The sequence below is a fragment of the Mus pahari genome, chromosome 20 (genome assembly GCF_900095145.1).
Source record: "Mus pahari chromosome 20, PAHARI_EIJ_v1.1, whole genome shotgun sequence".
NCBI classification, from domain to species: domain Eukaryota; kingdom Metazoa; phylum Chordata; class Mammalia; order Rodentia; family Muridae; genus Mus; species Mus pahari.
In genome coordinates, this window is record NC_034609.1 from 42171256 (window position 1) to 42193866 (window position 22611).

Genomic DNA, 22611 nt, shown 5'->3' on the forward strand with positions numbered 1-22611 from the left:
GGAAAGAGAGGAGCTGGGTACCAGAAAGGATGGTTAAGGGGACTCTACCCTCCTGGCCTTCCTCCATCCTGTCCTCTCGCATGCAGGACTCAGAGGCTAATACCCACAGCCCGGTCACCATGGGCCATACCTTCTGAAGCAGAGTGTAACCCCTGGGTATCTTCACACCCCTGTGCCCACCTACCAAATCCCTCTGAGGTAGAGCAGCAGATATCACACAGCATCTTCATCTGTCCACCTGAGGAGAAACCATATTTGCTCCGGAAAGCTTAAGAGTGGTTTACATCCCTTATGCCTCTGACATTGTGCATTCACTTTTGATATCTATACATCTGATGTTTGTATTTATCGACTTTTGATACCTATTCATCTGAGGTTTATATTTATTGTTTTCCTTTGGTTTTCTCTTCAGAAGCATCTCTGACTGTGACTGGGGAGACGGATCATTCAGGAGAGTGTCTGTCTCCCAAGCCTGAGGCCCTGAGTTTATTGTTTTTGTTGTTTTATTCTGTTTTCTTTGTTTTGCTTTTAGACAGGATCTCACTGGGTAGCTCTGATTAGCCTGAAATTCACTTTATAGACCAGGCTGGCGTTGAACTCACAGAGGTCTGCCTGCCTGTGCCTCACGAGAGCAGGTCTAAAAGATGTGCAGGATCTGAATGTGGTCTACCAGAACTCACATAGAAAAGCAAAGCTTTGGTAATAGGCCTGTAATGCCAGGGCTAAAGAGGCGGAGACAGACCCTAGGACCCACTGACTAACCAGTCTAGCTAAACAGGTGAGGCTTGGGCTAGTGAGGGACCCTGTCTCAAAAAAACAAAAATTAACAGTTCAAAAGGGACATTGCCCTAGGCTAGTATTTATCTGTCCTTATAAACACACACACACACACACACACACACACACATACAGGGTCGGGGGGTGCACAGAGCTGGGCTGCTGCTGTAAGGTGCACAGCACAACCTGTGCTCTGTGGCAGGGAGCTGTGTGATCTGCACAGGTTCACTGTGCATGTTGGTAGTCACTCTTGTGACTACTGGTGAGACTACGCACACTCGCCATGCTCCCAAACCCACAGGAAACTTTGCCTCCCATGTTTACAAGATGACAAAATAGCAGCCAATGTAATATACAAGCACGAAGCAGATGACTCTGTTAGTAAAGCTACCTAAGCCAAAAGCTCAAGGCAGACTGTGACAGGACCTTGAAGGGACACGAGCAGAGGGAGGGAACTACGGACTTTGGAGTCAGTCCTGAGTTTGGATGCTGCCTGGTGGCATACTAGCTTTGTGACTATGGATGGTGCTCCAGTTTCTTTGCCTCGACCTGTATTCCTCCAAGTTGTTTTGAAGCAGATGTGTAAAACGCCTGGACCTGGGCTGAGCACCAAATAAACGTTAATTCCCTTCTTTTAAAAAGTAAGCTGTCAGTTTAATATGCTTTGATGTTGTTTACCGTTGGGGCTTGTGTTGGTCAATTAAGACAGCATAGAGTCAACTGGCCCAGGGCCCGTGAACTCAAACTAACTGTCAGCCTCCTCTGCCAGAGCTGGGGAGAAAGGACAGATGGTCCAAGCTAAAGCCAGAGCTTTAGACTCTGGTCTCTTAAAGGGAAACCACCTCTTCAGAAGAAGGATTCATGCAAACAGTTCTATGTCAGGCGTCAGATCTGGGTACTCACTAACCAACCAAGTCCTTCCTCCATGCCCCTGTCCTTGGGAGCCTGTCGAGGCTGATATGGAAAGGCATACTCATGAATGGGCATCCCATGCTGTGGAAAGTGTTACATCCAAAAGAGTGGCCATGAGAGCGTAAACCAGGAACACCCTGGATAGGCTGTAAGAACTTAAGGAGAGTCCTGGGGTCTAGGCTGGGAAGGAGAGGAACGAGCGTGGAACTGGGAAGCTCGGGGTTAGGAGGAGGGGGTGTATGTGATGATATGTAGGCTGGATGTGTGCCCTGCGGTGGAGGAGCTAAGAAGGCGGCTGTAGTTGGTTGGTAAGAAACAAGACTTCCATGTGACCCGAATGGAGATTGTAGAAGTGGGCTGGTGTGAAGCTGTAGAAGAAATTAACAAAATAAAATCTGACAGATCTCGAGAGATGATTCAGTCAATAAAGTGCTTGTCACACAAGTCTGCGGACTTAAAAGCTCATCTCCAGAGCACCCACATGAAATGCCAAGCATGGTAACACATGCCGGTAGGTAGTCCTGGTGGTAGGGGTGAAGACAGAGGCAGGATTCTTTGGGCCACTGGCCAGCTAGACTATCTGTATTGATGGACTCCATGTTCAGTTTGAGACCCTCTCACAGAAGCTAAGATGGAGAGGCTGGAGAAAGGGGGACCTGGATGTTGAGGTTTGGTTCCCAGCACCCACACTGGGCAGCACAAACCACCTATAATTCTAGCTCCAAAGGATCCACACCCTCTTCTGCCTCCTTGGGTACTAGACATACACTAAGTCACGCACTTTTTCACATAAAAGAAAAATTTGCAGATATAATGGAGCTATTAAAGAAGACATTCAACACTGGCCTCTGGCCTCCATGCTCGCGTGTGTGTGTGTGTGTGTGTGTGTGTGTGTGTGTGTGTGTGTGTATCTGTACACACATGATATTTACCTGAGGAATAATACTATGCTATTGGAAGGTGATTGTCGTGGGCTGACATAGGGACATGGTGGACAGTGTGAAGGGGTCAGGGCAGACGGACCCTTCAGTCATGATGGCAAACCCCAAAGTGTCCTTTCCAGTGGTCCTGCTGAGAGTGACAGAGTCAGCCTCCAGAGGTGGTGACAGGGATGGGAAGAATGAATTTAGGAGCAGTGTGGGCTATAACCTGATGGGGCATCTGGGAACAGAAGTTTTGCTGTAAGATGGGTCTGAGGCCACCACCATGCTCTCAGCAAGACAATGTGCCTGTGGCAGCCTCTAATTATGCTTGGGGTCCTCAGACCATCTCCCCTGACTGCTAAGAGTGGATTAAATGACTGCACATAGAACACTCACGTCATTTCTAAAATAGGCTGAGATGAGTGCTTGAACATTGGAGTAAGACTTGGGTGATCACAGTCACTCGAGCCTGCATTCCCACTCAGGAGGACCTGTGTGCTTGAGACCATCCTAGCTACACGGTGGGATCCGGGTCAGCTAGGGGTGAAGAGCAAAACTTAGTCTTAGCAAGCAAGCAAGTGAAGGAAGGAAGGAAAAAGGGAAGGGAAGGGAAGGGAAGGGAAGGGAAGGGAAGGGAAGGGAAGGGAAGGGAAGAAAAAGGAAAGGAAGAAAAAGAAAGGGAGAGAGAAAAGGAAGGAAGGAAAGGAAGAAAGCAAGAAGGAAGGAAGAAAAGGAAGGAAAGTCATACAGACACACAAACAGACCGTCAGACAGACAAAAAAAGGAAAGAAGGGGGAAGGAGGGAGGGAGGAAGGAAGAAAGAGAGAGAGACAGACAGACAGATAGACAGACAGACAGAAGAAAAGCTTTGGTGACAATCCCAAGCCATCCTACTGGCATCAGAGGCCTCTGTGTATCACATTAGCGTCTTCATAGCAATCAGCAAGTCTGTGAGAATCCTTCACCAAGCACTAGGGACTAGAAGGTACAGGCCATGCTCAGAGCCTGGGTCCTACACATCTGGAGGCCTCAGTCTCAAGTCGCCTGCCCCACAGCTTCCTCCTCATCTCTTTGGAGGCCCTCCTAATTGTGCCTCAGTTCTACAACAGCCTTTAAAGGCAGAGAGGTACAAGCTCTTCCCTCGAGGGAGTGTACGGGGCCGGGTGCCATGGGGCTGGATGTCATGGGAAATTCAGTTTTCAGCAAGTCCTCCAAATATGAAGGCTGCAATGGAGTTGCAAGATGCAATGTGGGCACCCAGTGCCCGGGCATCCCGTCTTCATTACCCCTTTGATGTTTAGTTAAAGTTTGCTATTGCTTATTTAGAACTCTTTCAGTGATGTTTAGATTTTCACAAGCCCCACATTCAGCTATGGAACCTCACATGGGGGTCATAGCTCACAGATAAGAATCTGTGACATATGTATTCACGCTTCATCATTCCGGGGGCAAGTTAACCACTGAGAGCAACTCTGAGGCGCTGGCCGACAAACCAGCCATAAAGGGCTGCTGGTGACATTTCCCCTGAGCAGACATTTTGTGGCTTCCCACCACTGGCCATCTGTCCATTCTTCTCCGGGTGGGCTCTGCCATGCAAAGATGATGGATGGGGGTTGCCCTCCTCCCTTGCATGTATATCTTGCTTTGTTTCTGAGCCACTGAACTCTGTCACGTGATTTCACAGGACACAAACATGGTTTCAGAGTTTCAAAGGAAGGGATCTGAGCGGTTTGAAGCATTTCACTCAGGAGGGGAGAGGGAAGACAAGAGCATCACTCAGCATCGATTTTCTGACACAGACAGCCCCTCTGGAATGTGAGAGCAGTGTCCTTCAGAAAACCTGTATTTGCTAACTGTGATCTGGCCTTAAAACATGAGAACAGCAAGGGAAAGGTACAAGGATGTCAGATTATATGTGGGTGTGCACTTGAGTGTGACACACATGTGTATAGGAACATGTGGTGGCCAAAGGTCAACACTGGGTGCCTTCTTCCATCACTGTCTAACAATTTTCGGAGATAGGATGCAATGATTGGATTTGTCACCTTGACGCAATTTAGCATCACCTAGGAAGAGAGTCTCAATTAGGGATTACCTAAATCAGCTTGGCTTGTGGGCATACCTGTGGATACCAGTATCCGTTATATTAATTGATATGGCAAGAACCCACACACACTGTGGGTGGCACCATTCCCTAGAAAGGGGATCCTGAACTGTTCAACTAGAGACGACAAATGAAGCACTAGCCGTGCATGAATTAATTCCTATTTCTCTGTTCCAAATTGTGTTTGTGTGCTGTGGTCAGCTCCCTCAAGAGCCTGTACCTGTGGCTTCCCAGGAATAAAGGGGTGGGAAACCTTGACTGAAAGTGAAAATAAACTCATTCTCTCCTAAGTTGCCTTTTAAGGGGTATTTTTATCACAGCACCAGGAACCTAAGACACAGAGTTTCTCACTGAACCTAGTACTCACTGGTTTGCCTCCACTGACAGGCCAGCAAACCCAGGGGTCTTCCTGTCTCTGCCTTTTCACTGCTGAGATTGTAGGCACGCGGTGCTTGCCCTGACTGAATGTGGTTCCCATGCTACCAACTAAGCCAAGTCTCCCGAGTCTCAGCTTTAAAGCAATGTTCCTTTTCTATTACATATCCTATAAGTGCAATGCTAGAAGGCCTTGTCCACTTAAAATCTTCTTAATTAAGGTACCATCTGCCCAAGAAATCAAACAGGTAGAGGAACATGTGTGTGGGTGTATGCATGCATGTATGTGTGCATGTGTGTGTATGTACGTGTGTGTGTATGTGTGTGTGTATGTACGTGTGTGTGTGTGTGTGTGTATGTGTGTGTGTGTGTGTGTGTGTTGGCACAGAGGATATGATACTGCCAAAGAAAAACAGAAAACAACCCTTCTCTCCATATAGGCCCAGTTTCATCTCATGTCAACCTTTATATGCCACAAATAAGATTGTAAAGTCCATGAGAGAGGCCTCACCCATGAAGACACCAAGGAATTGAGAATCTTGGTGGAAATGCTCTGTGCTTTGGTCTCCACTGACCAGAGAGCATGGTCATGTCCTCCTTGGACACTTGTATTCAAAACACTCTTCCTGCTTTTACTGAGAGAAGCTAAGGTCAGAAAATGGAACATGTGGACAGAACATTTCCCTGGAAATACCGTGGTGTAAAGCTCTGCTTCCAGACCAGCAGTGAGGCTAAATTTCCATGCTCCCTTTTCGGCTAGGGATCTGGAGGGGCTTTTCTTTAGAAGTGTTTCATGGGTCTCTGAAGTCTCTGGCTTTTAAAGGGAATCCCCAGCAGGCAGGAGTCCTGAGGTCTCAGCAGGGCCCCCGCAAATGCCAGCCTTCCTACCTGAGGGGTGCCTGTAGATGCACATCGATCTGAGTGTCTCCTTAGCATCACCACAAACGCTGCAGGTTCCCCCGGTTCGTGATGTTTCATGTGTTGTTTCTATTAGTGTAATGTTCCTCTTAAGGACAATGAGATTGGAAAAGCAAACAATATCTGCACGTTCCTAACTATGGTGGATTGCAGTAATGTGTGCCTCTGTGTGTGTAGCTCTGTATCCGTGAATCTGTGTCCATATGTCTGTGCATGTGTGTCTGTGTGTCTCTGTATCTGTGAGTCTGTGTCCATATGTCTGTGCATGTGTGTCTGTGTGTCTCTGTATCTGTGAGTCTATGTCCATATGTCTGTGCATGTGTGTCTGTGTGTCTCTGTGTGTGTCTGTGTGTGTGTGTTTAAGTTTATTTGCAGATTTGATGATTTCATTGCAAATTTTTCTAAGAGGGATTTAACGCATGCTGATCTTTGGCTTATATTGTGAACCATTTAGTTTCCTGGTGACAAGCCATGGAAACCAGAGCTTCAGTACCATCAAAGGCTCATAAAATGATCGATACCGCCTCCTTTCTCTGCGGAACCTTGTCTTGATTTTAGAAATAATGGTTTCTTTCTCTCCCAATCTCTTTGCTCCGACAGCTGTTTGTGGAGACCACGGATGCCAGTGGCAAAACTCTGGAGGGGCCAGTGCCTCTGGAAGTCATCGTGATCGACCAGAATGACAACAGACCCATCTTTCGGGAAGGCCCTTATATCGGCCATGTCATGGAAGGGTCGCCCACAGGTAGGTCACACGCTGGCTGCCATCAGCATGGCAGCCCTGAAAATGGTACATGGTCATCGGTGGGGATTCTGACTGGTTGATGTGAAATAGCATTGGTTTCTAGCAAGGGCTGGAAGCATGGAGCACAGCATAACTGGCTCAGGGGAGGAGGGAGGAGGGCAGAGTGCAAACTATGAAAGTGCCTTCCTTCATCGGCAGGGGTGATGTTCCGTCCAGGACTCTGATGTCTGGATAGTGTTTGGGAACTGTGTGGATATTTGGCTCACAACATGAGGGCTAAAGGCAGAATGGTGTGCCCTATGGGGTTTTGATGAGAAAGTCTGTCCTCTACATAAATTGATCTATGAATCCTTTTTTATAATTGCCTTTCAATGAGAACAATGTTGGTATGACAGGCTGAGCCCTTTCCCTTTTCCATAGAAGATGCTCAGAGAGACACCTTTTTGTCTTCAGTCAAAGGGCCAAAGGCAAGACATTTCTCTCTGGAAATGCATGTAGCTACTGTTATGGAAATGACTCCAGGCCTCAGGGCCCGGCTATCTCTCACCACATTTAACCTATTTGGGAAGGGCTTAGAATTTAGAGCCTCCTCTTTAAGGGGCCAGAACGTTCTAATTAAAGTATCCAGTATCCAGAAAAAAAAAAAAAATATCACTCCTGAGCTTATGGCTGTGACAGTGAAGAACAAAAGACAGAAAATCCCTGCTGGACTTTAATTTTATGCTCTGAGATACATTTAAGTGGAAGAGTCCTTTATTAAGAGTGTCACTGTTGCTGCTTCTGAAGTTTTAACTAAACAATGGGCAAAACAGTCAGTTAGCAAGCCTTCGAGGAAACAGAGGCCAACTTGGGCTCTTTTCTCTGCCTTTGTTGAATTGATGGGGTGTATCAATGTAGATACCCGAGACTTTGGAAACGTTGCCATGACAACCTCCCCAGACTACCAGGTGAATATAATGGTATGCAAGATGCCTCAAACCTCCCTCTAGCATCACAAGCTCAGTCTCTCTGCTCTTCATCGCATCGTCCAAAGGGCAGAAGCAAGCATTCCCCCCTCTCAGATCTGAATGTGCTCTATACAAATGATGGAGGATTTGCTGTGTGTTTTCCCCAGGGTGGAGGTGTTACTGGGAGAGTTGGGATGAGAGGAACAAGTCTGGGGGGGTGGTGAAGTCAGATCACTTCCGGCCAAGTAGACCCCATGGCACCTCTCCAGGGCCTTCTTTTGATGGTGAGGGGACTGCTGGTGAGGAAGACCCTAGACTTTGATTTTGATGTTTACAGAAAACCACTTAGAGGAGCTGAGGGGCAGAACAGGTCAGCGAGATGGATGGAGAAAGCTATTAAAGAGGGCAGAGTGTGAGCAGATCAAGAAGGACTCCTTCTCGCTGTGAGTGGTCCCCAGACCCTGAGTGTCAGCATCCGGGATGCGGACAGATGGGAAAAGTGATCCAGGCGTTAAAGTGTGCAGTGCATCTGGGGTCTGCGAGCATGACCTCTCTGTCTGTTACATATGTGTAATGAGATGAGGGTCGATCTCCCTCCCAGGGCTGTGTTCTTCCATAAAGTTTAGGAGCATTTCAGCTGCTATTGCTTTGTATCCATGTCATATTTTCAAGGAGGAAATTGAATCCTTTATGCATGTTGAATTCCTTAATGCACAAAGATATCCGGTTAGGGGGCAGCCTCGCCTCTAGGAAATATCAACCTGCTCGCGCTTCTCTTTATGATTGATATTATCCCATAAAGTACATAAGATTTGAACTGCCGTGCCAGATGGATGCCTCTGTAGGTGCAGAGTGGCCCCGGTTATTGTTTTCCTTTCTCTCGGCAGGCAGCCTTCAGGTTTAACTCTAGAGCAGTCATGGGAAAGAACTGGTCAGATTTGGTGTCAAGAAGGTAGATGCTGGGGTTGGGAGAGGTGGGGAAATAGTCTTAGTGGACAACTGCCTAGGTTCATTAGCACCCTGTAAAGAACATGCTGGGAGCAACAGTCTCAGGGCATTGTGAGGGTGATGTCCCACCCTCCTCTAACCTCCACAAGGGAGATCCTTCTCAAGGTCACTATGCGTCCTGTGTTTCCTGGCCTGCTACACAACTTATGGCTTCTCCCAGGTCTACAATTCCTTGCTCCTTTGTTGAGTCTTCCCCAGTCACTCTCCACCTTAGGGTTTTGGGTTTTTTGTTTGGTTGGGTTTTTTTGTTTGTTTGTTTTTGAGACAGTCTCTCACCGTGCCTGGGGTTGGCTGTTTCAGTTCTGCTAGCTGGTCAATGAACTCTGGTGTCCCCCATCACCCCTTTCTCAGTGCTGTGGTTACAGGTGGACTCTGCCACGCCTAGGTTTTCACAGGGTGTGCTGGGGATGGAATTCGGGTCTTCACACTTGTGTCTCAAGTCCTTCACTAACTGAGCCATCTCCCAAGTCACTGCCCGAATACTCTCGGTTGTCCCATAAACTTGAGTATACAAACAGCCACCGGACTCTCCTGTCATTGAACTGGGCCCTCATGGTGTGCTGGGAGATTTTAGGTACGCCACACTCTCCACCACTGACTGTTTCGTACCCTGGGAGGTGGGCCCAGCAGTCCTCATCTCACAGATGAGAAAGCCAAGAGTCCGTCGTGTCTTGAGCTTTGAGCCACAAGCTCCTTCTCATCTACCATTCTGGAGTCGGCTACCTCTTTCCCAGAGACCAGGAGGACCATGGGGAAATTCAGAGGATGGTGCCTTATTTGATAACAGGATGCTGTTCTGGGTCCATACCTGTGCCTGTTGTGATTAAAAACAATCCCGACCAAAATCAACATAGAGGCTTTATTTGCCTTCAACTCCAAGTTATAGTCGAATGTCACAGCAAAGTCTCCTTGTGTGCAGGAGCCTGGGACCACTGGTCACACCTGCAGTCAAGAGCACTCGGCAATGAATGAATAAATGAATGAATGGATGAATGAATAAATGAATGAATGAATGCACCCATACAGTTTGACTGTCTTCTCTGTGTTCTGTGTTTCCTGGGCTACACAAGTGCTTGTTTCTCCCAGGTCTACAATTCCCTGCTCTTTTGTTGAGTCTTCTCCAGTCTCTCTCTACCTTAGTTTTGTTTGTTTGTTTGTTTGTTTGCCCCTCTTACACAGTTCACACCCCAACCAATGGTGTGTATGCATCTTCTTACCTCAGTAACAAGACAATCTCCCACAGACATGCTTGCAGGCCAACCAGATCTATAGAGTGTTGTGGATGGTCCTGGTGCTGTTCTTGTGGACCAATCCCCTAATGAATAAAGGAGCCAATCACTGGGCGAGTAGGCGGGACTTCCAGGTTGGATGGTGGAAGAGAGAATTCGGGAGAGAGGTCCTTTTGGACAGGGATAGTGTGAGAACAAGATGGAATTATGATGTCTCCCGGTTTCAATGGTGGATCCATCAAGATTCGCCACCAGAGGATTTAGATTTAATAAGGCTTACTGATTAGGATTTTAATTGTTGCGCCCAGCAACTGAGTTACTGTTGATTCTGAACTAAGTTTGTGTGGCATTCACGAGTTGGTTTGACTAGGTTCAAGAGAGAAAGGTACAGCAGCAAAGCATGAGTTTGCCAGATGGGCACCCAAAAGGGCCGTGGGGGATTTTGAAGTCTGGGTTTGGCGTGGTAGCGACCCACCAGTGGGAACTCAGCAAGCTGGGTGGAGAAGTTTTGGGAGCTCTGGGCCAGAGTCTCCACAAGATAAGAACAGGCCAGCCATTGCCCACCAGTGCGTGGCCAGCCAGGCTGCCGAGGCAGAGAGTTGCCGGTACAAGAGCTGGAACGTAATGGTTCTTTTTTTTTTTTTCTTTTTAATATTTCCCACATCAACAGAATTCCTCTACTGGGGTTCTCTTCTTAAGTGATCCTAGACTGTGGCAAGGTGATAAGTAAAAAGTAACCACCATAGATCCTGTCAGCCCTCCTTAGCCCTGGGTATGAAGATGGCAGGACCTATGTCATCTGGGTGTCGACACCACAGTCCTCAACCATTCTTGGACCTTGCACGAGCCTGAAATCCAGGAGACACTAGTCTCTGGGGCTGTTCAGTTCTAATGGTTGTGCTAGACTCTGAGCAGGTCCAGCTGAGGCATGTTTGTGTCTGTGTAGTTCTATCAGGTGATGGAAGATGAACAGTGCTCCTCCTGGCCAACAGCTCGGGTCCCCAGATCCCGTGGGTTTATTGTGAGCCTCCTGGGAAAGGCTCTGTGAGACACAGGGTAAGATATCGAGTCCTTCTTGTAATTTCATCACTTTCTTCTGAGCCCATCTACCTGGGGCAGCCTCATGGGGTGAGACCTGCATCGAGTCACTGAAGAGACCCTTTCTTGCTCACTGCCCTCTCACTAACACCCCAAGCTTTTAGTTCTTGATGAACAGGAGGTACTGTTGTCATTTTCACCCAACTCCACACATTCTGCAACTGCTTCTGGGTCCTGCACTAAACCTTAGTATAGGCTTTAATGCCCCCCCCCACTCAACTTTTTACTAAGGTGGGACCTCAGGCAAGCCCCTGAACCCTTCAAGAGCCTCAACTGCCTTGTCTGTAGTATGGAGCAGGATAAGAGGAGCTCATTGAGAGCCTTTACGTGGGGATTAAATGAGATGGCGGGCCGTGTCCAAGCTTAGGCCTTAACAAGTGCTTGGCGGATGCTGGTGTGTGGTTGCTGCTAACGCTGAGATTACTCCTGATGCTCTGACATCGTTCCCTGCAGCAAAGTTAAAGCAAAGAGACACAGGAGGTAGAATTCATTTCCCAACGATCCAGTGCCACGTCCCTGTGTACCCGACTGCCATCAGTACCCATCCGTCATGGAGGAAGGTCACCTGTATTTATCTGCAGAAACAGACAGGAGACTGTTCCCAGCTGTTCAGCACTACACTCCAGGGTATTGTTCTGGGGAAATCAGTTCTGGATGAAAGTACATCAGTTCAGAATGATGGTGTTTCAGGTCTTTCCATAGTTATAGGTGTTGATTGATGGAGCCCCTGGCCAGGTTGTGGTGGTTCCACCAGACAGCCAGGTTCCAAGACCCTTGAAGGAGGTGTAAAAGACGTCTCAGGATTCCCAGAGGTCCTATGCCAGGTCCCGAGTGCCCTGCTGATACCAATTCACATATGTTTTTGCCCCTGCTAGTCTCCTGGGAGCCTTTGTGAAGGTCTAACTGTGAGCAACCACCAGGACTTCCCCTAGCATACATTCAGGGAGGATCAAGGGCAAGTGTGGGGCCTCAGGGGAGGGAAGCCTAGGAAAGGAAGTCAGCCAGAGCAAGCTGTGGTGCTGAGGCTCTCAGTGTGGGCAGGTGGAACTTAAGCCCTCAGGAAAGTGTTAGAAAAAGCCATTAACGCCCATTAGAATTATTCTAGTCAAGGACCCAGAGATCCAGGCTGTCTGCCTTTCATCCTGCAAATCTAAGGGCGAGAAATCTCTTCAGGGGAACTTTGGCTTTTCCATAACCTTTCAGCTGTGCAGAAGGCAAACTGGAATGCAAGCTTTCAGGCAGCCTTACAGCAAGTCATGGGTTCTCCCCGTGGGGCTGGTTTTGGTGGACCTTAATGGGAGCTGAGAGAATAGTACTCCACCCTGGGCTTTGAAAGGTATCAAGGAACAAAAGTCATATAAGGACTGTGTGTGTCCAGTCCATGTATGTGTTGGTCCCACTCAGCTTCCCCTCAGAGGGAGACATGACCCTCAGGTGTGTATCTGAGTCATGAAGAAGACCAACGCCTACTGCTGCCCTTGCCCTACTGTTTGCTGAAGAAGACAGGACAGACCAGCAGCCACCCTCTTGACAACCCCACGACTCCCACAGTGCCTTGCTCTCTACTTTCTTCCTTTTCCATCCAATATTTGAATATGCCAACAAGGGCTAAACTCTGAGGGCCCCCATAATGAGGGGACAGACAGACATTGTCCATCCTGCTGGTGTTCACAGCCACATGAGAGAGCGAGCGAGCAATGGAGAAGACATGAGCTGAAGTTGTGGTCAGCATTACACCAGAGCCAGAAGGGATATCTAACACAGGAACATAGGAACCCCATTTTATACAGAGGGAAACCCCTGTCTTAGGGTTTCCATTGCTGTGAAGAGACTCCATGACCAAGGCAACTCTATTATAAAGGACAACATTTAATTGGAGCTGGCTTACAGTCCATTATCACCAAGGCGGGAGCGTGGCAGCATCTAAGCAGGCATGGTGCAGGAGGAGCTGAGAGTTCTATATCTTGTTCTGAAGGCAAGCAGGAGAAGACTGTCCTCTAGGCAACTAGGAGAATGGTCTCAAAGCCCACCCCCAAAGCGATGCATTTCCTCCACCAAGGCCACACCTACTCCAACAAGTCCATGCCTCCTAATAGTGCCACTCCCTGGGCCAAGCGTATTCAAACCACTACCTCCCCTCTGCAAAGGGATGTTGTGAGCGCAGAGATGTCTCCCATCTGTTTTTACCCCAGGTTCTTCCAGGTATGGTCTGTCTCACTGTAAAAGAACTCTGACCTGGACAGCCGTGAGGGAAGATAACTAAATCAAGTTGACCTTTGGGGCAGTTGTTCATCCTGAGAGTTCTACTTGCCTTGGCAGCAAAATGGCTTGAGCCATTTGAGTAAAGTTGTCTGCGATGCTGATCGTTCTTTGATACCCAGCTTAGCATAAGGATGGCTGGGTTGTCGAGAACTGATATTTGTACCTGGATCACTATTCAATCCCCATTTAGTCAGGATGGGCTGGCGGTAGTAAAGCTTCTTTTATGGCGCCCTCTTTTCTCGTAGCAGATTTCCCCCTAATGGTATGTCAGACATTTAAATCATGTTCTCTCTCATTATCTTCTGCCCCAGCCAGTCTCATAGTTTCCAGAGTATTCAGCCACAGCCACTTCATGAGCTTTCTTAACCATGAATATTTTAAAAGGAGAGTTTAACTTTTCTCAAACATCTTTTAGTGAAAAACCACACGGTGTCAAGTCGGTCACTTTGTAGAGAGAACCATCTGTGTTATCTGATTTCCAGCATCTCCCTAGACATCTCCAAGCAGTGAAAGGCAGGTACATAGGTCAACAGAAGTGGGACTCTACCAAGTCACAGGCAAGTCGCTTTCTGTAGTTCACTTTTGCTAATCAGCAAATGCTTGGTTGGTCCCTGTGGCAGCCTGCCAGTGTCTGGTATTCTGCCATCTCGTTAGCCAGACCCCGAAGAGGTTACTCTTCTTTGAACTTACCATCAGTCCATCAGTTCTATAGGGCAGCACTGACCTACACATTCCTACCTACTTTTGTGGCAGTTCATGTAGAGTAGGAGTCAGATTGGCAAGATGGAGAATAAGCCTTATTACAGTTTGATCCATGTCCAGGCATTGCTTGTAATCAGGGGGTTTATTCTATAGCTCAGCTCAGGAGTTAGGAGATAATCATTTCTCCTTTCACACATACACATACTGATGAGAACTGTCACTCATGTGTTTCCCTGGACTTTACTCAGGATCTGTTTTATGTTGGTGTCTTTCTCTGCATTCAAGTAAGGGCAAGCTGTCTCAGTACAGCCTTCCCCCTGGGGTTTGTGGCTAAGTTAGACAGCCACAGTTGCTGGTACTTGCCTGTCTCCTCAAGTCACAGCCAGAGGACTGGTAGAGGAGTGTAGCCCAGATAGAATGTCATTAGCATATCATTTGAGTACTGTTGGTCAGAAAATAATGTTATCAAAGAGCCATATAATCCAGCCAGAGACTACTTCCCAAAGGGAAAATTCCAGGGTTGAATGGTACGCAAGGTGGTATCTGAACCTGGCTAGCTCTTGACTCTTCTTGGTCATCCAAGAAGTAGAATCTCCGCAGTGACTCTTAACTGGGACAGTGCGAATGCCCACAGCCAACAGACTTCTCTCACAATCTCAGGACCAAGACCATCAACTCCTCATTCTGGCTCCCAGGGTCTTCATTCTTTCAAACTCACCTCCTCTCTGGTGGGCACCATCAGGTGCAAGAAGACTCCACCCTGTTAGGTCGCTAGAGCATCCAGGATGCTAGAGGGTCTACTGAGAGGAGAAGGCTTGGCCCCTTCAGTCTGATAGAAGGGTACCCCAGCAGCGCACACATCACCATTAATATTCATGGCTTGAAGCACTCTTCCTTCCATTCCATCTATAGTTGTCTTACCACATTGGGGTTAGGGTTCGTCCAGGAGATAGGCATCTCCTTGCTGCTTACATCCTTTTCACTCTGACCCTGGGGTTATCATCCTGAGTGAGCCTGGATGTTGTCTCTTCTCTGGCAGGCATCCACGTTCCTGTTCTTCAAGAGGTCCCTGGGTTCCAGGTGAACTGGAGAGATGGGGTTCCTGTCACAGATATTAACATGTTAAAGTAAATGTCTGGTAGGTCTGCTCGTTCAACTTCTGGAGCTGTCCCAGACTCAAGCTCAGAACTCCCTTCCTGTCACCCATCATCATTTGAAGGCAAGAAGGATTTGTGGTATCAAGTATTTGACAGGAAAACTGAAATCTAACTCACTTGGTTAATAGTATAATAGAGTACTTACTGTCTGGGTAAAGTCACATCAATATTTTCAGAAGCAATGTAATCATTCAAAACCACATGAGGGAATGGATCCAACAAAAACTTCCAGGCACGTGGCCACTTGACAATGGCTGACCAAGTCCTTAAGTTGTTTATGGGCTGTGTGTCCCCAGATACCACTGGAGTCTGTCCCCAGTGCATCTGCGGGAATGTCAGCACATGGGGTCCATGGGTGATAACTTCGGGGAAACTGATTTCAGAGCTGTTTCTACAGACGTGTCAATCAGCAACTTTATGTTGGTCAGCTGCTCTATGCCAGGTCATGTTGAAGGCGTTGGGGACATAGAAATGACCCAGGCTATTATGTCTCTGCTCTTAAGACATTTATGAGGCTAAAGAGATGGCTGGGGAGATAGCTCAGTGGGCAATGTGCTTTGCCTTTCAAGCATGAGGACCTGATTTGATCCCTGAAACCTACTTTGCTTTTTTAGATGGAAAGATGGACTCACTGGTTAAGAGCACTGGCTGCTCTTGTAGAGGATCTGATTCTCTTACCAGCACCCACATGATGGCTCACAGCCATCTGTCACTCCAGTTACAGGGAATCCAATGTTCTCTGATGGCCTCTGTGGTCCCTGCATGCATATAGTACACACACATACAAACATGCATGCAGGCAAATATTCATGGATATAAAATTAAAATGAAAAAAAAGTAAACCAAGGCATGGTGATATGGACTAATAATCCCAGCACTGAAGAGATGGGGACAGGTAGACCCTTGGACCTTGCCAGACAAACAGCCTGGCTAAGTTGGTGAGTTCCAGGCTAAGGAGAGACCCTTGCCTTAAGAAAGGCAGACGATGGAACCTGCCTATATCCATCACTTTTTTGTTGCTGTGATAGTAAGACACTATGACCAACGTAACTTATGGCAGAAGGAGTCTCTTGGTGCTCTTAGTTCAAGAGGGTTAGACGCCATGATGGCAGAGTGGAAGCATGCACCAAGCAGCGGGTAAGGCAACAGGAACAGGAAGCCGAGAACTCACATCCTGAGCCATGAGCACAAACCAGAGTGCCTAGTAATGGCAGGAGTCTTTTAAACTCTCAGAGCTCATCTCCATACATCCTCCAGCAAAGCCATGCCTCCTAACTCTACCCAAACAGTGCTACCAACTGCCATCCAAGTATTCAAGCATCTGACCCCTGTAGGGACATTTTCAGTGAAACCACCACAGCACCTGAAGAACAACATACAAGGTTGTCTGGCTTCCACATGCATAGAAATTCACATGCACGTATACATACATATACATGCATGCAATCGTGTGTGGGCGTGCGCACGCGCGCACAGACACACACACACACACACACACCACTTGTGTTTTTTTAGGAGAAGAAAGTTAACCAACAATTAAATGAGCAGGAAAGATGATGATCCTTCAGATGAAACAAACAAAGAGCAATGTAATAACAGCAAACTCTGATGAGGTCACATTGAACCTGATCAATAGTCAAAGAAAGAGTCCATTGGAGAAGGAGGTTCAAGGAAGAGGGGCCAAGGAATTACAAAGAGCCAAGTGGTGTCATAGCTGAAGAATGGACAAGAAGAGTCCAGAGAGTGCTAGGAGATGATCACGTGCACGGTTACTCTGAGTAGAAGTCAACAATTGCAAACCAGATCTGTCTCATTGCTTGCTTTCATTTAAATAAAGTTTTATGAGAATGCAGACAAATCCAGCTATGTGTTGGCTGCATTCAGGCAACACTGGCTGACATGAATAACTGGGTCCAGACCACATATCCCGCAAAGATGAAGTATGTACTAGCTGGTCTTGCAAAATACAGTTTGCAGATCATGGGTTAGGGTTCCTTAAGGTGTGGCTATGTTTTACACATAGTCGGAATCTTTGGTGGATTTCGCAGGAGACTGGGAAAGTCTGGTTTGACTGCTAAATAATAGCTCCATCTTCTTAGTGGTGAGTTGTTGTGGCATGGGGACCAAGAACGACCTTAGGGTTCATGGGGACCTTAGAAGAATCCATTTCCTCCAGCGATGCAGCTGTTCAAACTCCAGGAGACAGCCCCACACCCATGCACATAGAGGCAGTGCCAAGTGGGCTCAGTGGACTTGAGGGGGAATAAAAAGAGTATGTGAAGTAGAGAGAGAAAGATAGTGGCATGGAATACGGCAACAGTTGGAAAGAAGGAAATGGGTATGGATTTTGTTGAAACATGTGCATGTGTGAAATTCTCAACAACAACAAAATGGTCTTAGTGCTCCAAGCATAAGAGGACTTCAGACTGAAGCACTGTGGTCAGGAAAGAGACTAGAGGTCACACACGACTTCTGTGGTGATCCCCTGACAAATGGGAGATTACTACATATTGTGCCACTTTATGACGCTGGATTATTGTGCCCAGAACCGTCTTTACGGAATTACAGCAGCACTGTAAACCTTAATAGGTTTATAAATTTCCCCCAGGTGTGAGCCGGATTCTGCCTTCTGTTTTCTTTCTCAGCTTTCTAAGCTTGAGCCTGGGGAACCCTGATGTTGGGCTTTGTTTTGTTTCTACATCCCTAAGTTTTCAGGACTCACACATGGTGGTGACCACCGATAAATTCCATTCAAGGAACAAATGGTCCCAGGTGGCAGGAATTCTGAATCCCTATAATGCTCTCTTTTTATTCTGTCCTTAAATGTCTTCCTTCGTTCACAGTCTGTTCGTTCCTTCGATAAGCATCTCCGGAAAGCCCTCCATGTACAGATTTGATGTACAGGGACCTCAGCAGGTAATATGCCACACATACTGCAGTCATTCAGAAGTGTGCATGCTCCTCACACACTGTAGTGTGCATGCTCCTGAGAGCCATCCCTGGAAAGAGGGAGGAAGATGGCTTCTGCCTGGAGTGAAACAGTGAGGGCCTTGAGTAGATTCCATCCCACTGCTCTTTGTAGACCCTGGACTCCTTGTCCCTTAGCTGTCATTTCACTCCCCCTGACTGCTGTAGGACTGAGCACACAGAATCTCCTGGGCTTGGGTTAGTCCTCCCATGCTCATGGTTGACACAGCTGGGGTCCAGCTTAGACTTGTGGGTCTCCAGTGACTGCACTCTGTCTCCCGAAACCCTCACACCCAACACAATGTCACAATGAAGACACAGGTACCACTCAAAGTCTAGAGAAGAATTCCTTATATGTGTGTGTGTGTGTGTGTGTGTGTGTGTGTGTGTGTGTGTGTGGAGTGGGGAAGAGATCAACACCCATCTTTGTCAGTTACTTCTTTTCACCATTTTGTACACTCATGTACTACATTTTGATCAAACTCACCTCCCATGCCCTCCCCTCAATGCCCTGCAACGCCCCCAGCTCAGCCCCTTCTCCATGCAGCCAAATCTGCCCCCCTAGTGGTGGATCTGGAGATGTTCAAGGAGAACTGAGGCTCCGCAAGGCAAGCCTGGCCATCAGTGAACAGGTCACCTGAAGTCAGCCTCTCCCTCTCTCTCCTCTGCTCTGCTCTGAGAACCAAATTCCTTCTGAGGGCAAAGTCCAGGGCCTTGGCTTCCATTGATCCAGGCTCGTCACCTTCACATCCAGTGTATTTTCTTAAGATGCCCTTAGTGAATTATATATAGACCCACCTCCAATCTTAAGTTAAATGGAAAGAGATTCAGTCTGCTAAATTCTGTGGGGAAAGGGCATATAAAATCCCTTTCAAGTGTATGTTTTATGAAATATAGGCCATGAATTGAGTTTTCCAGTATCAAAGAAAAAAACTTTAATAGACTTGTAGCTTTCCTGCTTTAATTACAGCTGCATTTTTTTTATTCAAGCTGAACACAGTACCCAAAGCTGTTTCATTATTCAGGAGTCTGACTCTCCTCAAAGCATTCTCCAAAGTCAGGCTGGGGGAATATTTGTGAGTTTTTTTTTTCTTTTCTTGCTCTGATTTTCTTCTTTCTGTGATGAGGCCCTTTATGGTTTCCATGGGTTTGTGGGTTTTTGTTTTTTTTTGTTTTTTTTTTTTAAGCAGGGCTGTAGCATGGGTGCTTCCCTTTGGGGTGGCTGAGGCCTGTGTTTGTGCCATCAGGCTCTGTGACTTCAGGAAAAGCCTCTCACTTCAGAATTCCAGGGATGTCTTTTTCTGGTCCCTTAGCACCAATCTCCACCAGCTGTTTTTGGCCGGATTGTTTCATTTTCTCTCACATCTGCCGGATCACCTTCTCTATGCCCCGGGTAGCCCAGGCTATGGACTCAATAGAGTTATGATTAGAGACAGAGGTGGGATGAGAACATCTGTGTGCATGTATGCATGTGTGTACATGTGTATGCCTGTGTCCATGTGTATGTATATCTGAAATTAATTTAGTTAAATTCACTGAATTGCCCCATGGTTCACCTGGAAATGTTGGCCCACACTGTGCTTATAAAACAGAGATGACCCAGAGACTTTTCCTGGATGAGGTGGGCTCTGTGACTCCAGATATCTGGGGCAGTGTCTCAACCTATGATGGTTTTGTCCTCAGGAGATAACTTTTGTTGGCTACCATGGAGAAAGAAGAAGAAGGTAAAATTGGGATTTAGTGTGGAGAGACTAGGGAAGCCATCTCACAAGGGTAGAGAATTCTTCACACAATGCCCTATGTAAAGAATTAATTTGGCTCAAAATGTCCATGTGCTGTGGTAGATCCAGTCCTAGGCAGAGTATGTGAAGATGTTCAATGGGACAACCAAATCTGTGGTGGGGAGCAAAGAAGCCATGTGTTGAAGGGCATCTGTGCTGAGCTCCAGGCCCCCTCTGCTAAGCATGCTCATTAGCATGCAGCCAATAGGAGCTGTGAGAACCTTGTTGCTGAAGTTGCTGCTAGGGGCAGAGATGGGGGATGGGGATAGTGGTCTTGTGACACATTCTGACAATCTAGGGAAGAAGATGTTAGTCCCTGAGGGAAACAGATGCTGGTCACCCAGGGAGGTAGATGCTGATCCCCCAGGGAAATAGATGTTGGTCCCCCAGGAAAGTAGATGCTGGTTCACCAGGGAGGTAGATGCTGGTCCCCCAGGGAAGTAGATGCTGGTCTCCCAGGGAGGTAGATGCTGGTCCCCCAGGGAGGAAGATGCTGGTCCCCCAGGAAAGCAGATGCTGGTCCCTGAGGGAAATAGATGCTGGTCTGCCAGGGAGGAAGATGCTGGTCCCCCAGGAAAGCAGATGCTGGTCCCCCAGGGAAGTAGATGCTGGCCTCCCAGGGAGATAGATGCTGGTCCACCAGAGAGGTAGATGCTGGTTCCCCAGGGAGGAAGATGCTGGTCCACCAGAGAGGTAGATGCTGATACTAGCAAGAAATTAATCTTCAAAGTGTTGGAAAACATCTTGTCTAAGAAAGCATTAACTTCTTCAGTATCTAGTACCCTGGCACCCATCAGTAACGGCTTGATGTATACTGACAACAATGTGTCCATATAAAGGCAGAACTGGGCAGCCTCTCATGGTCATGTGATGAAGTACTAACCAACAAGCTATAAGAAGGGCTGTGAACTAGACTTATGGGAACTAACTCAGCTGGCAAGAGCATCCTGGTATCTATTCCTACCACCTATTCCCTTTTGCTGCCAGGGTTGCAGATGAGATGGCTTGCGCTCAGACCATCACGTCGCACCATGAGATAGCTTCAAGAGTAGAAACCATGTAAGATGAAAGATGAGAAGAGACTAAATCCTGATACTTGGGAAGTACCAGGCCAGCCCTGTTGCTTGATGGAATAATTTTACGTAGGATAATAGGAAGCTTCTCCTTCACCTGAGCCATTCTTATGGTAGATTTTCTGCAGTTGGAAACAAATCTTACAGCAGCTGGCATAGCCTGCGTCATTCATTCAACCAGTAAACAATATAGCCCAGATAATCGGACTTTGAGCTTGTTTTCTCATTCACTGTCAATGCTGAGAGAGCCAAATGGCCACCACTCCATATGCTTGTCTTGTCCCTAGGTGTAGGATAATAATTGGAAAATAAGTCTCTAACAGAACAGAGATGGCCTTTCTCTCCCCGTTGCCTTCGAGTTCTTTCCAGAAGCATTCTGGGGTCTCCCTTTCCCTTGATGTTTTTATTGGCTAAAAACAGAGTCAAACTGGGGCGGACCCCAGTTGGCAGAGTGCTTGCCCAGCATGTAGGAAGAAGCCCCAGGTTTGATCTCAGACCCAGCACCATTTAAACGGTTTGTGACGCTGCTGACTTTCATCCTAGGTCAGAGGCGGGAAGACCAGAACAACTTCAAGGACAGTTTCCACAATGAGATTGAGGCCAGCCTGAGCCACAAGAGACCTGTTTCAAAAAACAAATAACGAAAGCACTTGGTGTTTCTCAATGGAAGTGTTCTTGGGTGTAGTTTTCTTGACTCCCAGTTATCACCATGATACAGAACTTACTCTAGTTCTGATGACCTGGGAACACTCTGGTAACACATGTCATTTGGTGGTTGCCATTTGGGACAATGCCCTGGCCTGTGGATTCTGTACAAAGGGCTAGAGAGAGAAAGAAGGGTGCTGGAAATGTCAGGATGGCTCTGGGGGGGGGGGCGGGGTTCAGAGGACAATAATTTCTCTTCTTGCCTGTGATGACAGGATGCCCACCCAAAGATCTATTCCCCTTCATCAGGAAAGGCATGACACTTGAGGCTTCTGACTCTTGGAAGACCTGGGTTTCAGTCCGTCCATTTGGGGGTATTGTCACAGCCAGAGAAAGATAGCTTCTGGAAACGTCTTTTCTGTGAACTCTCTAGCCTTCTTAGAGCAAGATTGTGTGTGTGTGTGTGTGTGTGTGTGTGTGTGTGTGTGTGACATTCAGCTTCCCTTCAGCCTTCACCAACTCCCTTTAGAGGACTTAGACATCTCTTCTCTGTCAGAAGCCCCCAAGGCGTGCCCCCTGGCCAAGACAACCGCTTCCCAATTCATCATCCCTTTTTGTACTCCCAATAAAGCTAGCTGAAGTGTTGTCTCTGGGTTTCCCAGGAGGGCATGGAGGCTCAGAAAGGTTGACACAGACAATCAGAGAAGGAGCCACGTGAGTCAGATCTGTCTGACCTCAAAGAGACTGCATTTCCTCAGCCTCTGTGTGGGTTAATTACGCCTTAGCATGCTCTCGGGTCCTCCTTGATAAGACTAATGTAACTTTATTCACAGCTCTCTTCCATAAGCACTTGGTGTTTTTCCCCAGCCAAGACTAGGCATCTAAATGGAAATGTTCATTTGATTGGCAATGGAAGATGCAACAGACAAGAACAGAAAGAAAGGAGGGGAAGGGAGGAAGGGGAGGGGAGGAGAGGAGAGGGAGAGGG

General features: G+C 47.4%; 1 protein-coding gene across 1 annotated transcript in view; it reads left to right on the plus strand.

Annotated features, from left to right (window-relative positions):
• Cdh13 (cadherin 13) overlaps positions 1-22611 on the plus strand; it is a 1027905-nt gene that overhangs the window by 666840 nt on the left and 338454 nt on the right. Inside the window, exon 6 of the mRNA XM_021220018.2 lies at positions 6610-6754. Coding sequence (XP_021075677.1) covers positions 6610-6754 — 145 coding nt within the window. The remainder of the gene's footprint in view (positions 1-6609; positions 6755-22611) is intronic.